This window comes from Amphibalanus amphitrite, unplaced genomic scaffold, assembly GCF_019059575.1.
Source record: "Amphibalanus amphitrite isolate SeventyFive unplaced genomic scaffold, NRLGWU_Aamphi_draft 000858F_arrow, whole genome shotgun sequence".
Lineage (NCBI taxonomy): Eukaryota > Metazoa > Arthropoda > Thecostraca > Balanomorpha > Balanidae > Amphibalanus > Amphibalanus amphitrite.
Window position 1 is genome coordinate 148,287 of NW_024882352.1, and position 15,673 is coordinate 163,959.

At 48.3% G+C, this 15,673-nt stretch overlaps 1 protein-coding gene and 1 long non-coding RNA gene across 3 annotated transcripts; both read left to right on the forward strand.

The window, feature by feature from the left end:
• Positions 1–472: 472 nt before the first annotated feature.
• On the forward strand, positions 473–2,904 carry LOC122367212. Its single transcript, XR_006254029.1, has 4 exons — positions 473–639; positions 1,456–1,571; positions 1,856–1,958; positions 2,671–2,904. It is a non-coding gene; the product is annotated as an uncharacterized LOC122367212 (long non-coding RNA).
• Positions 2,905–3,752: 848 nt separating this feature from the next.
• On the forward strand, positions 3,753–15,598 carry LOC122367216 (SOSS complex subunit B1-B-like). Of its 2 annotated transcripts, XM_043340128.1 has the most exons (6): positions 3,777–3,820; positions 11,824–11,938; positions 12,169–12,278; positions 12,439–12,539; positions 14,204–14,383; positions 14,542–15,598. In XM_043340128.1, exons 2-6 carry the CDS (start codon positions 11,872–11,874, stop codon positions 14,669–14,671), a joined length of 588 nt encoding a protein of 195 aa, XP_043196063.1. In that variant the 5' UTR covers positions 3,777–3,820; positions 11,824–11,871; the 3' UTR covers positions 14,672–15,598. The 2 variants fall into 2 exon arrangements, with proteins under 2 accessions (XP_043196064.1, XP_043196063.1); XM_043340129.1 differs by having other exon boundaries at positions 3,753–3,820; positions 14,204–15,598.
• Positions 15,599–15,673: the final 75 nt, after the last annotated feature.

The window sequence follows — 15,673 nt, forward strand, 5'->3', positions numbered from 1 at the left end:
ATGATGTGATGAATAAAGCTCAGCTATCGAATTCAATACATATATGTGATCGAGTGTTGAATGACCTGACCTAAACCCTGCCTGTTCGTCACCTATTAGGCCCTGGCCCTCAAGATACAATGTTAATCTCTGGTTTACAACTGCTGTGAATAACTGCTGTGAATGAGTGAATCGTGAACCTTGAACTACGCTGTTGTGTACGGGATGACGCTAGCATCTCGCTTATTCTAGTAGGAAACGTCATCCTCTATTGTACTAGTTTCTACACTTTGACTTAGTTGAAATTTTCATTTACTTGACAAAATTTTCAGTTTCATGCATTGTGCTATCAAATTTCCTGAATTGATCTGTGAATCTATTTAAATTAAATTGATATATCGATAAGTCTCCAATAACTAGGCACTATTTATATGATCCTAACATTTTATGCTACTAGATAAAACCAAATCAGCTACCAATTTCCAGCTGTACACTCTGGCAACACACGTTGCAGCTCACTCATATTTGGCTCACTCGAGTTTCCTTGTGGGTGTGTTGTTATTCTGCTCCGAATTGTATCTTGTTGGCTGTGGGGAAAGCGACTAGCCTTGCACATTTTAAGCTTCACGGAGTTCCCTGTCTTTATTCAAGGATAAATAGGTATGTTCAGATAAAGGCAAAAACACTGACAATCACTGTAATTTATCAGTCATCACAGTACCATCATTTTCTTCTATTTTGGATGTTTGAGGCTAGCTTACATCCAGTAATTATTGTTGTAATGCATGATATTGTGCAGCTCTTGTCACAACCCATGAATTAATATATGAATGGAAAGCTCAGTGTGGCCTTTTAATCAAATTTATCTGAGGGCTGTTCACGGGCCCTGTGTGCGGTCGGACCGCACACAGCCTCCAAGCTCCGCCCACTGCGTCCCTACGTCAGCCTTCCGTCACCGCACACAGCGATCGCTGTGGCCGGTCGGGACTGGCCACAGCGAACCGTCCACCGCACGCAGCCGTGACGTCAGAGCCGCCTACCCATCCCCTACCCCCACGCCTGCTGGACGCACCGCACACACCGCACGCAGCAGTGTGCGGTGCCCGTGAACACCCCTCTGGGATGCATTTGGATTTTTACCTGCTAGGTTTTATTTAAATATAAATTATAGGTTTGTTGAAAACCGAGGGCAGTTTACGGGCCCTGTGTGTGGTCGGACCGCACACAGCCTCCAAGCTCCGCCCACTGCGTCCCTACGTCAGCCTCCCGTCACCGCACACAGCGACCGCTGTGGCCGGTCGGGACTGGCTACAGCGGACCGTCCACCGCACGCAGCCATGACGTCAGAACCGCCTGCCAATCCCCTACCCCCACGCCTGCTGGACACACCGCATGCAGCAGTGTGTGGTGCCCGTGAACAGCCCTCTGGTACTTATATTGATGCTCGTTCCCTGAAGTATGATTTGTCCTTTGCAGGTTGAGAAACTAAAAAGACAAAATGGATCAGATTACCGCTGTGCTGGAGCCTGCAAAGCAGTTCACCAAGGACTCCATCCGCCTTGTCAAACGGTGCACAAAGCCAGACAGGAAAGGTAACAATAATTTCTTGTGGTCATTTCAGTCTAGAAATGGTACAGGCCACTGCTAGAGTAATCTGAGGTGTCATCAGTGGCTTAGCTTTGCAACTGTATCTCAGGAACAAGTTGACAAAGTAGGTACCATGAGACTTGGAATGTAGCTTACAAGTGCCATCCTTGCAGCTACAAGTTCATCTTTTGCTGTCCTCTGGATCACTCTCTTTCTAAATATCATCAATCAAAGCCAATTTTGTTGAGATTGGTAAAACCTCACTTTACTTAAAGTCTCATTTTTTCAGAATTCCAGAAGATTGCCTTTGCCACTGCCATTGGATTTGCCATCATGGGCTTCATTGGCTTCTTTGTGAAGCTCATCCACATTCCCATCAACAACATCATTGTGTAAGTAATTGCTAATAACACTGTTGGTAATAAGCTAACAACAGTCTTGATGACACACTGTCGATTCATCGCCTTTTCCATCCATAAGTGGTAAAATTGTCCGTCTATTAATGGCATGAATCGTTGTCTTGAGTGATTATTCAAATGAGTACTTAACTGTGTCCAGTGTACAGTTACTGTCCAGTAACATGCCATTAGTAATGCCACACAATGCGTTGTATTGTTATTATTACCATTTACCATGGTGCAGTGACAGATTCACCTCTATTCCCGCCAGTGTCATTTGTTCCCAGTCAGTTAAACCTGTTTGATCTGCTATGTGTTTTTTCTAGTCAGTGTGGCTAGTTTTCTGTGTGTGCCACCTGTTTCCCTTCAGTTCCACTTGTTCCCTGTCGTATGTATGTTTCCCGTCAGTGCCGTTAGTTTCCCGTGCGTGCCGTTAGTTTCCCGTGCGTGCCGTTAGTTTCCCGTTCGTGCCGTTTGTTTCCCGTCAGTGCCGTGTGTTTCCCATGTGTTGCTGTATGTTTCCCGTCAGTACCGTGTGTTCCCGTTGGTGCCGTGTTTCCCGTCAGTGCCGTGTGTTTCCCATGTGTTGCTGTATGTTTCCCGTTGCTGCCTTTTGTTTGTTTGTTTTTTTTTCTGTCGACGCCAATGTTACACGATGGACTGTTGCGGGGAAACCTCTCTGATGAGCTGTGCTGGCTTTTTGCAGGGGCTCGTAGTGCGTTGGCCGATTGTTGGATAAAGATGCTGCACGTTCCACCACATCCGCCGGCGGCGGCGGCAGGCGCGCCGCGGTGGGACGCGCCTCCGTGCCGGCGGTGCTGGCCCGGCCGCCGGGCCGCTGTGGAATAATTTATATACTGCGTCCATGTGACCTCTCATGTTGTTCACTTTGCTCCGGGGCCGTTCGTGGGGTGACGATAATACATACGACTGTTGTAAAGTTTGTGTGCTTCGGGAAGTGCTCTGTGTGAAAACCTTCATGAGCCTGTGGTGGCGGTGCAGGTCGATAAATTTGCAGGCGCTTTTAATGAAGTGTATCATCCCTCAAGCCTTCAATGACGGTTTTTTGGGACTTGCCAAGCATTATTTGTTTCTTAAAAATGTCTGTGCGATAAATGTTCAACTGGACCTACTCACTACTGTAAAACAACTGAAAGTGCGAACGCAGCCAATTGGTCACACTGGCGAAATGGGTTAATGCGTGTGGGGCACAGCGCTAGAAGGCATTAAAACATCCTACACTGCATTTGAGTTCATGCACCAATGCGTGAGCCGTAAGAGTAATGTGAATGTATCGCAAACCACTAACAAATGGTTTGGAGCAAGATTACTAAGGTTGGAGAAGCGTAGAGGAGGGAGTATGTTATGGAGTGCCCAAACACCGTGGTGCAACCCAAGTACAACCAATCCATGTAGAAAACCAGCAGTTGAGAACCGATGGGGGATAGACTCAAGATAGACCAAGGCCATCTATAGAGATAGACTCTATGCCTATGGACTCCCTGGAACGGGATCAGATGAAATTGAGAATCGCAAGCGAAGCAAAAGAGGATCGTTCGTTAGTTAATAATTAAACTAGATAATTTCCAAATAATTTCCGTGCGATTTACCGCTGTGTAGCGAGTACTGAGTATTCCGCTGAATTATGTTTGCTTTACTATAATTTTACTACCTATTTATGCGTAGGCATTTGAGTTGACGCATGGGCCTTATAATCTTTGACGTCATAAGCACCAGCTGAGGACCATTGAAATAAAGACGGAATTTCCTCGGCCTTGATTTCCTCTAAGCTTGTGACAGAATTGGCGCGCGGGGTAATCCGTCAACGCCGTCAACATCAATGGGAAAAATAATAGGTAGGTGGTTGTAAGCTATTTTTGGTTAAATTCTGGGTATGATGGTATGATTAGAGCATGTAAACGTATTCCTTGATTGTTAAGGGTGCGTTTCACGCGTAACGCTATGAGAAACGTTTTTCGTAAATATCTAGAGCATCGTTGCTTCGATTGCCTTTGCATTTGGATATGTTATGAAGGACGTTTACCTCGTCATCACAGAGTGGTTACCGTTGTTCTGCAATCCACATATACTGAGCAATTTAGACAAACATATTGCAAAATCAAAATTTCAAACGAATAGAACTCAATAACGGATTGTCGTACGACTGTGATGTTTGCAGTTTTGGACTGACAAAGTCAAGGAAAACATTTCCTAGCAAGCCTTTTTTCAAATTTTGCACTATGTTTTGCATGATACAATTTTCATCTTGCAGTGCATTGCATGAAAGCCATGACAACAATTTCAAAAATTGAAATGTGGCTGCTAGGAATCATAAAGACATCGATTCTCTACACAATCCTGTAGAGTGATTCATCACTGCATGCAGCACTATGCAGTTCTATTCATTTGAAAGTTATTGCACAGGTAGTTCATAAAATCGCCGAGAGATGTCTCTGGCTGTATGGCCCGCGCGTTTCGACGGTCCCCTCGGCCCGTCACTCAGCGGCGTTTGTTGACACAGTGTCACACCCATTAGTTACGGCGCCCCGCTGGCGTTCGGCCGCCGTCGAGGTGCTCTGAACCCTCCCTGCTAAGTTTCGCCGTGACCAGACGGGTCGGAGACTCATCCCACGATCTATCCATGAGCGGCGCTCAGCCAGGCGTCTCCTATCGCGCGCCTCTCACTCTTGATCGGGAGTACGCCGGGAAGAGCTTGTGAGGAACTTTTTGAGGAACAAAAAAATTTGAAAGATGTCACAAGTTTGTGTGAGTGGTATTACGAACAGCGAACAGGTATATTTTGACAGTAGGTATTTGACCTGACCTGGGCAGTCCGTAGCCCGTATTTGACCTGACCTGGGCAGTCCGTACTGAACATAAATAATGAAAATAACCAGCAATGCCTACAAATTCCATGGAGACATAACATAGACCTTGAGTGACGTGAGACCAAATATCATTTCGACTGTTATGTCAAAACCCTCGCCCTGGCAGGGTATTTTTCATACCCCTCCCCGGCGTTTCGAAACTAAGCGTCATAGCTCGCTCCGCAACAAAGAGTCGATGCAGTCGATTGCTCTCAACGAGTACCTACTCGCGATTGGTGGTATATTTTTTACCCTTATTCAATATTTGACCCAGTTATGGCAGGTCAAAGGTCAAATTTCGGGGAAAGCTGCAATTATCCAACTTTTTAGCCAATATTGGCGAATCTATGAAAGATAGCGACATGAAACCTTCACGACCGTGTTTCTCAACGAAATAGCAACAAAATGATGTATACCTAATTGATTGAATTTCAGTCAAAATAGCGTCTCTAGAGATAGTTTTTCACGTATCACCTTTGAAGCAATAAAGCTAGGCAAAAATTGCATGATAGCAATTAGCAGCATCGTAGTCCTCTCGTAATTTCGCCTCGTAGCATATATATGTTGACTTCGAAAGGTCAAGATCAAAGATTGACCTCGGATCACATAACCTAAAGACGCACACTGGTGGGGCTATTTTTGCCCCCCCCCCCCCCCGTATCTCCGAAACTATTGGACGGATTCGCAAAACTCAAACGGCGTTCGATAGCACTGTTGCCTTGAGAACATTTATTTCATTGACCTCAGGGTCACTGGTGACGTCACAGGTCAGGTCAAAGTTAAAAACTTTCACCGTTCACGGGCCTTCTAGACAATGCGTTATAACATTGATTAAAAGGCATTTTATCGAAAATCATCTACAAAGCGTTGGTTGCCTAGTACACATGTTACTAAAAGACGTCACTGATACCAGGTCAGGTAACCTAGAGGTCAGGTCACCAAGGGTCAACACATGAACCCAACTTTACTAGGGCCGTGTGATGCATGTTTTGTGGCCAGTTTTTCATTTCCAACTCAATGGTTTTGGTTAGACAGCCATGAGGGACGGTTTAGGTTACTTTCTGGTGGAGGTTATGTCAAGGTCTGGTAAAGAGGTCAAATTTAGAAGTTGATACTTTTGCATAAAAAGGTACCTATTTCGATGCACCTCATCACGGGGAATCCAATCGGTCGCAAAACGTCCTCAATTTTGCGACCGATACCCCCGAACCCGATTACGACACGCTGACGAGGTTTTGTGATACAATTCGAAAGCTCCGACCCGAACGATTTCTTGGGGGATTTTTAAGTCCGGATGAACTTATAAGATTCCGAGATATACACGATGCAGCTACCAATGGCCTTATTACATCGTGCACTGCAACTTTCAAAGGACTCGGGCATCTACTGTAGCTCTGAAGCGGTGACAAAATTGCAAAAAAAAAAAGTTTTATAAAGCATATTCTTCTGTGCCTTCTGATGCGATAGTCCGGCACTATACAGTGTGTAGCTCATGCTGATAGCTCATGCAATAACCCGAGTTTCGAGCATCTAGGATATACCTGAACTGGGTGACCTAAACTTATGAGACTGGGGTTCCACAATTTCACACGCGATTAGAAATTGATGTATGATAAGCTATGCCAAGTTTCGCGGCGCTTTTACGGGCAAAAATTGTAAGTTTGACCAAAAAACGTCCCACTTCCCCAAGCGAGGATTGATGAAGCTAACACTATGAATGTGACTGAAGCTGCTTTCCTGTACCTCATTCTGTTAGCCTTTACATTTTTCCGGTCTTTCCCTATCCGTGTATGTCGGCGCGGGTTCGGCCCAATGTGGTTCGACTGAAAGCATGACATCTGGTCCTTTCCGCCCGGCCTGACCGGCGCGGCGGACCCGTGCCAATCCTCCCGAACTCGCGAGGCGCGGATGGGGAGGGGCGGCCCGGCAGTCCAACCCCTCTGCGCTAACAGATGGATGGACAGGGGAAATGTGATACTTGTCCTATGACAACAAACCGGCGTTCAGCGCTAGGGCCATCTACTGGTCTAGAAACGTATCTCTATGTCGGCAAGATCCTCGCCAGGTGGTGTAAAGGTCGCGTGAAACGCACCCTTAAGCTTTCCAATAATGCTGAGATGTACCAGAATCTTCGCAAATTGCTTCGCGTGTGGTCACTGGTCCTGTCACTTCAACTTTGTCGTGATTATAAGATTCATATCAATATTGATATTGATATAGACACTTACAGCATTGTTTCAAGCTGTATTTCAGTGTTTAAAATTATGCACGTAAATCATGATAAACACTTATAAGATTAACATGCAGTTAATTATCCACACACCAGTACATTTCAAAGGTTTCATAGTCTTATTCCTATTGTATCTACTTGTCTTGGATTATTCCTATTGTAGGTATCTACTTGCAGTGGCGTATCTAGGATTTCTCTCAGGGGGGATCCGCAGTCAAAAGGGCCCTTGACTGACTGGGTTGAAAGGGCCCTTAAGTGGCAAAAGGGCCCTTGAAGCCTGAGTTGAAAGGGCGTTAGCCCGCACCCCGTAAGGGGGGGGGGGGCGAAACGGCCCCCTGTCCTCTTCCGTAGCTATCTCCTAAATGACTGCAGATATCGCCACGAAACTTTCAGGACCTCTCCGGGCATCCATTTTACACATTGTGACCTTTTTCCAGAGGCTTTGATAGGTTGGCCGCAAATACGTCAGAATGACGTCATGTTCTGCCATTTTCGGCCCAAAAAATGTTTCGCAGGAAGAGCTATCAGGCCTACAGAGCTGTAGGAACATGAAAATGTTCCGATATAAAAAGTGTACAATTAACAGGCTTAGGTCAAATCTGAGCACAGTTTACAGAAAGTGCGTTAAAAGAGCTTTGTTTGTTTTGTTGGGTTGGACCCAGGCCCTTTCGGCTTTCGGTCTGACAGGCCATTTCAGGGCCGGAGGGATGATAGGAATTGAGGGAGACATTGGTCTGGGCGGGCACCTTGGTGACTCACTGGGGCTGAGCCTGTCCAACAGGACAGGCCGACCAGCCTCCCAAGTGCTCACTGCACCCGGTTATGAGTGTGCTTCCTTAGGAGCTGCAGTGCGCTCCAATGGGAGCCGCCCGCATGGAATAAAGCTGCCCGTCCAGGTCCAGCCCGGATCAGGGTTTGCGGCATGGAGGAGAAGGATTTGAATGTCCTGAGGATGGAAACGGCGAAAGGGGTGTTAAAAGAGCTATTAACTACGCTTTTCCCCGGTACTGTAGCTCTATTCATTTCCGAATCATGCGGTGGTTTGTTGAAAGTTGTCGAAATTGGACCTGAAAATTGGCGAAATTTAACCTTGGATGACCTATGTGAACTGAATTTTGAACTGATCTAAAAAGTGACAGGCGTAATTTCGTCATTATTGTTTGCTTGCGTCCCTTCGAACACTGCCTTAGGCGTGTTGGTACGTGGCTCAGAAGCCGGGTTATAGATGCAGGGGTGCGGAGCCGGAGCTGGAGCCGGAGGAGCCGCCGGTGCCGGCATATTTTGCCTGGAGCCGGAGCCGGAGCCGGAGCCGTGAAACAATATAGCCCGGAGCCGGAGCCGGAGCGGTAAAAAAGGCGGCCACTCCGGCTGTTTTTTTTTTTTTTTTTTTTTTTGAAGAGGAAAACATTATTGACCTAGTTCGGTTTCACAGTGCCTGCAAGGCAGTAAAATATGTGGTATTCAAAATAGCCTTGTTATGCAAATACAGAAACAACGTGAACCAATCCTTCATCTTTTCTTTTCCACCCGTATTTATTTGTATAAAGGATGAACTGAGTACTGGAGTCGAAGCCGGAGCCGGAGCCGGAGCCGAAGCCGATTTTTTTTTTCTCCGGAGCCGGAGCCGGAGCCGTCTGAAATTTCCACGCCTCCGCATCCCTGGTTAGAAGGACCCTGGCCGGGCGGGGGGGGGGGGCGGGGGGGGGGGGGAGCGTGGGTGCCACCACATCGTTTTTTTTTGCGACAGCTCGGAACACGTCGGCAGGCAACAGAGAGCCAAAACTGGGCATAGCTACCTGACCTTTGATGCAAACCGGGCCTTGTGACGCCCGCATTTTCACGGAGGGCCTCTGGTCGTCTTAAGGACCCTCTGTTACCCTCAGGGGGACCCTCTGATGGCCTCTGAAGACCATCACTGGCCTCAAAGGGTCCTCTAGTGGCCTCCATGGACCCTCTGGGTACCTGAAAGGTCCCTCTGTTTTCTCTCCAGGGGCCCTTTTTACCTCAAAAGGTTCTCTTTTACTTCAAATGACCGTATGTTGGTCTAATACATGAGGCCCCTAGTGGCCTAAAATAGCCCTCATATCATCTAAGGTGACCCCCTGTTTGCCTTAGAAAAGAGGTCCCTCCGGGTACCTGAGAGGCCCTGTTTGTGTCCCAAAGGGTCCTTTGCTGGCCTCATAAGGCCCCTAGTTGACCTAAAAAGTCCTCTGATTGTCCAAGGGCCCTCTGTTCGCCTCAGAGTTTTTTCCTCAGAGTGCCTGATGACCTCATAGAGCCCATAGTGGCCTGACATAGCCTTCAGATCACCTCAGAGGGCCCTCTGTTGTAAGGCTCAAGTGGCCTTCTCAGAGGGCTCCGACTGCCCTGTGACTGACAATTGTCCACTCTTATCCCTCTTTTGGGTGATCTTTTCCCCCTCTGACACCCAAGCCAAAATACGATTTTGGGACACTGACTCCGAGGGCCAGTTGATTTTCAGAGGGCCCTCTTTGAGGTGGATGTTAGGGCCCTCTGTTCGCCTCAGAAGGCCCTCTGGTGGATTTAGACTTCAGAGGACCCTATTTTGGCATCAGAGGGCGCCTCTCTGTGGCATCAGAGGGCCCTCGGAGGCCTCAAATGGCCCTATTACATCTCAGAGAGCTGTCTTTGACCTCAGAGGGATCTTTTTTACTTCTTTGTGGTGTCTAAGGGGGCCCTCTGGCCTTTGTTCGCCTCAATGAGCCTTAAGGGGTACTCCGATCACTTTCAAGGACCCTCTTTGATCTCAGAGGGCCTAAACCTCATAGGGCTCATGGTGGTCTGACATAGCCTCATATCACCTCAGAAGGCCCTCCAGTGGCCTCAGAGGGCACTTTGTGACCTTTGAAGGCCCTCCATTCGCCTTAGAGGGCCCTCTTTGATCTCTTTGATCTCTTCGATCTCAGAGGGCCCTTTGTTCACCTCAGAGGGCCCTTTGGTGACCTCCAGGGACCATCTTTGATCTAAGAGGGCCATCTGGTGGCCTCATAGGGTACCTTGTGGCCTGGCATTGACCCTCGTACCTCAGAGGACCTTCTGTTCGTCTTAAGGGGCCCTCTGCTGGTCTTAGAGGGCCCTTTGTGTGCTTGGGAGGCCCCCTGAGTACCTGAGAGGGCCCTCTGTGTGTTTGAGAGGGCCCTCTGTGTGCCTGAAAGGGTCCTCTGTGTACCTGAGACGGCCCTCTGTTCGCCTGAAAGGGTCCTCTGTGTGCCTGAAAGGGCCCTCTGTGTACCTGAGAGGGCCCTCTGTTTGCCTGCGAGGGCCCTCTGTTTGCCTGCGAGGGCCCTCTGTGTGCCTGAGAGGGCCTTATGTGTGCCTGAAAGGACCCTCTGTGTGTCTCAGAGAACCCTCTGTGTGCCTGAGAGAGCCCTATGTGTGCCTGAGAGGGCCCTCTGTGAGCCTGAGAGGGCCCTCTGTGTGCCTGAGAGGCCCTATGTGTGCCTGAGAGGGCCCTCTGTGAGCCTGAGAGGGCCCTCTGTGTGCCTGAAAGGGCCCTCTGTGTACCTGAGAGGGCCATCTGTTTGCCTGAGAGGGCCTTCTGTGTGCCTGAGAAGGCCCTATGTGTGCCTGAGAGGGCCCTCTGTGAGCCCTAGAGGGCCCTCTGTGTGCATGAGAGGACCCTCTGTGTGCCTGAGAGGGCCCTCTGAGCCTGAGAGGGCCCTCTGTGTGCCTGAGAGGGACCTCTATGTACCTGAGAGGGCCCTCTGTGTGCCTGAGAGGGCCCTCTGTGTGCCTGAGAGGGCCCTATGTGTGCCTGAGAGGGCCCTCTGTGAGCCTGAGAGGGCCCTCTGTGTGCCTGAGAGGGCCCTCTGTGTGCCTGAAAGGGCCCTCTGTTTGCCTGAGAGGGCCCTCTGTGTGCCTGAGAGGACCCTCTGTGAGCCTGAGAGGGCCCTCTGTGTACCTGAGAGGGCCCTCTGCGTGCCCGAGAGGGCTCTCTGTGTACCTGAGAGGGCCCTCTGTGTGCCCGAGAGGGCTCTCTGTGTGCCTGAGAGGGCCCTCTGTATCCTTCACAAGGTCCCTCATTGGCCTAAATGTGTCCTCTAATAATCCTAAAAAGAGTTCTACAATACTTTTTCTTTTAGCGAATAAAATGGGAAGTGGTCAAAAGGGCCCTTGAAGTCATTTCAATTTTTTCCGTGTTATAAAAAAAAACTTTTTTTCTAGGCTCCAGGGGGGATCCTAGGACCCCCAGGGTCCCCCTTGGATACGCCACTGTCTACTTGTCTTGGATCATTGCTTTGAGAGGCATGCCCGTGTCCTCGGAAGCATAAAATCAATTTGTTGCACCTAGTTTTCCTACGAGCTGCCTGTGCTAAATATTTTTGTCTCATTACAACTGCTTGTCAATAATTTTGATGCATTTGAAATTGTAGTGATGTCATAGTTTGTATGTTTCACTGATCATCCACTGATTCATGCATAGTATCCTAGCTAGTATAACGCCCTTAGCGGCGACCAATGGAGAGAGCGAAAGGGTGGGCCTTGCACATGCAAAATTGTGATCGGGTACCTCCTACTAAGTTGTGCACTGCACCTTACTAACCGGTTTAGTGGTGTGCCAAGTTTGAGCGCAATCGGCCTAGCCGTTCTCGAGATCGTCCGCACGGCCGGCCGGTCGCTCATACTCAGAAATTTCCGTTTATCTATGAAAGACTCCGCTCCGCTATTAATTAATCTAAGGAAAGACTACGCTCGCTCCATAATCATCCCATGGGTTTCCTAACTGACTGTGCATTTTCAGAGAAAGCGATTCAATTGAAAACCGAAGACCAGAGCTATTTTAATCAAAATGGAAGTTCGAGAGATGAAGCCTGGAATTAAGAACATAACCATTAATTTGATTATTCTTGATATAGGTATGATGCCACCTCACTGTTCTTAAATGTACCTACTTTGTCATTTGTATTGTTTCCACGAGGAGTTTGTAATGCGTATGCTGTTGTGCTTTAATGCTTTCCATATTCAATTGTGTTTGCTTCCATTTTTTTTTTTAATTATTCAAATGATGGATTAGGCTTTATATGCAATGCACATATCTTACGGTGCAATGGGTATTGAACAAGGAGAACCATCATTTGTTCCACAGGGCGGCCAAACAAGACAATGGAGGGCCATGACGTGCGCACCTGTCGGGTGGCGGACCGGTCCGGCTCGATCAACATGTCCGTTTGGGACGAGCCCGGCGGACTGCTTCAGGTGAGCTGTCCAGACACGTGGCACACTGCCAAACATCTGCCACGATAGGCGACTCAAAATGTACATCGATCCTTGTCAAAATATAACATTGATTAGGTAATTGAAGCCTTCAGTGTGGTGCCTGACCCGTCTCGACCCTCGTTCAATGCGTGTGTTTCAGACGGGAGACATCATTCGTGTCACGAAAGGATACACAAACATCTGGAAGAATTGCCTCACGCTGTATGTGGGAAAGGGCGGCGATCTCCAGCGCATCGGCGAGTGAGTACACTTTGTTAGAGGCTAGAGCTTGCTGCCCAATTTCCCGCCTTTCCATTGTTCCCGTCGTCGCAGCCTAGCATCTGTCGCATGGTGCTAACATCGCTCACTCCCTGTTTCCTGCATTACTTTCATCTGCATTTAGCATTATTGGCACCGCTTCCCAGTAGCGCAGCGGAGGATTGTCCGTCTCCGGAGCTGACCGGTGTGGAGAGCCCGGTTCGAGTCGCTTTGGTGCTCGTCATTTCCCCGTATCTGGCCTGCGGTCAGCGCCCGTGATATCCAGATACCGGCCAGATGAAGGCGCTGTGCGGGCGAGTGGTGTCCAACAATTTGAACGCGTCGAATGCTCTATTTTAATTATTATGTATGTTTTAATAATATATGTCGTGTGCTAGGAATTGTATCCTAATCGGGCGCTAGAGAACGAACCTGCACAATAAGTTGCGCTTAGCGTGAGTTCTGACTCAGGAAAGCAGTCCATGTCCAAGCAGTCCATATTTGGACCATTTAGGATAAAATTTGCGGATTTTCCAATCCTCAGTCATTGATAAAAAGATCGCACCTCGTATCCGTAACGCCAAGAGCGATACACAGCTTGACATGGGGCAAGGGCAAGACAATTAACACTTCGTGGTAGACCATACTCGGAGACTTTGTGACATAACCTCGTACCTGAATGCATTATTCTTTCAGTTTCCTACTATTATGCTCTTCGGGGCTACTGATGATATCCAATTTCACGATGTGATCCTTCGATTGACTGCCAAATAAGACCATTTCCGTGTTTTTCCTGTCTGACGTTATCGGGCCCATTCCGCGTTTCTTTTTTGCGATTATTGCAGCGATGATATTTTTGTGTCTGAATAATTTTGCACGTTTTATACCGAGTAATTTTTACATGGATGAATTTAAAGGCATTTTCTTGGTAAGTATCCGTTTTGTATTGGTTGTTTTTGTCAATATCAGGTCTTCTGTCATCCTTTGTTCCGTCCTTTTCTTCAATATATGATATTTATCCTGGAGCTATATTGCAAAATGCAATTTGTAAATTGTTAGCATTGCTCATTCCAAAATTTTTGTCTTCACCAACCAAAACTTGCCTACTAACTCGCTTTCCTCAATTTTGTCTTTCAGATAAAATTTGGATTTAAACATTTACCTAGTATACCTATAGGCATTAGTTTTGGGGCAATGGAATGCTTGCATTTAACTTTTCTAACGCTAGCCGTCAATCTGCATAAAACAATAATCGCCGTTTTTAGGACTACCAATGTTCGCTACAGTCTAGTGATGTCAGTTACGGAAAATCTGAATACCGATACCAAACCAAATACCAACCAAAACCATGGGGAAATACCGAAACCAAACCAACTTGGAAAAATGAGGGAAATACCAACTTTTTACCGATTTCCTAGCCTTTTATACATTATTGAGGGTTCATGATACCAACAAAATACCAAACACATTACGATTGAAATACCAAATACCAAGTTGGTATCGGTTTGGTATCGGTATACCAAGAAGTTGGTATCCGATTGACATCTCTACTACAGTCCCCACAGTCAATTGAACGGCATCTGTCCTTACTACCGTTTCTTTGCTAGGTTTGCCGTCCCAGTGTGCTGGCGCTCGGCGGGGTGTATTATGCCTGCGTTCTATTGCAGCTTCTGCATGGTGTTTTCGGAGCTCCCATTCATGAGTGAGCCGCAGACGGAAGCTCAGCAGCAGCAGCAGCAGCAGCAGCAGCCTGCGCAGCCGTCGGCGGCGTCGCAGCAGGCCGCGCCGCCGGCGCCGTCAGCCCCGGCCGGCAGCGGCCCGCCACCGGCGCTCGTCGGCAACCACAACGGCGCGCGCGACTCGCGCTCGGCGGCCGGCGGTCACCGCGGTGGTGGCGGCGGCGGCTGGCAGGCCGGCCGCGACCCGCGCAACCAGCCGTTCGGCCGCTCGCAGCCGGGCCGCGGCCGCTCCGGCGGCGACCCGAGGACCAAACGGTAGCCGGCCGCGGCGCGGGTGTGCTGTGCTGTGTGCAGAACTCAGCCGCCGCCGTGTGCAGGGTTTGGTGGACCAGACGGCAGCGTTATTATATGTGTTTGTCGTGGACAGGACAGCGCTGCTGCACTGTATTTCGTTGAGTGAGAATGGACCACGAGCTGAGTGATGGAACGGTTTAGACTTTGACATGCCAACTGTGTGGTCGGCAGATGGGAAACAAGGATGACATGGCCGAGCTGAGCGCTCATGGTAGACGTGCTAGTGACCTGCCACTCTGTGGCGTCCCTCATTTGCTGGCTGTGATGTCCGTCGGCTCTCGTCGTGATAGCTTCACGCTGCCGTGGGCGTTAGAGTGAAATAACCACAGCGTTACGGGCTGTTGGCATTCTTCCATTACTATCCACCGAGGTAGTGCAATCACAATGACGGTCGGGCATTGTGCTGTTTCAAGCCACGTAGTGTCGGTGTTGAGACTGCATATTGATGATTGCTTTGTGCCGTACCTCGACAGTGAACAACGAGCGTTCACACCCTGCCAAAACTTGCTACTTCGTTTCCGTTCAATACGATGTTAGGTACTTTCAAACCGTAAAACAGTCGGTTGTTGTGCTTATTGCCCCGGGCTTATGTAGAGTTTGGTGGTAGTTTTCTTTTTTCACTTGTTTCAACATAAAACACGAATCAAAAGATTTGTCAACAAAAGCCTCTAAGAATGTTCACCATCGCTGGTGTTGTAAGGCGCCTGTCTGTATGTCCCCGTAATGCCGTGCATTGTGATGTGGGTAATGTGTACGGCCTGATATTCATGTGGTTTTAAGACAGGTCACTGCGGGATTTTGCGATCTAATTTTGTCTGGTGCACTGTCAGCATTGCTGTCGCCTGTCATTGCTATCGTTTTCATAGAAGTTCGCTAGGCCCTGTGCTTTAGTGTCCCAATAATTTTTGTATGTTCCTTTTTGCGGCCGTGTGTCACTAGTTCATCAATATGTCGGAGAAGCTGCTTGTCTTATTGGACGAGATTTCAAATGCCGCCTTCGGTGAAAATATATGCATTTCGACAAACAAACTATGTTTCTTTGTTGTATGTTTGCGGCGTTGTCACAGAGTTCAGTTCACCCAGATTGTGAGGCATCAGGGCTTG

Coding starts and splice junctions, on each gene's coding strand:
- LOC122367216 (XM_043340129.1), top strand. CDS start 11,872: ATGGAAGTTCGAGAGATGAAGCCTGGAATTAAGAACATAACCATTAAT. Junction 11,939..12,168: donor TTTGATTATTCTTGATATAG/GTATGATGCCAC, acceptor TTTGTTCCACAG/GGCGGCCAAACAAGACAATG. Junction 12,279..12,438: donor AGCCCGGCGGACTGCTTCAG/GTGAGCTGTCCA, acceptor CGTGTGTTTCAG/ACGGGAGACATCATTCGTGT.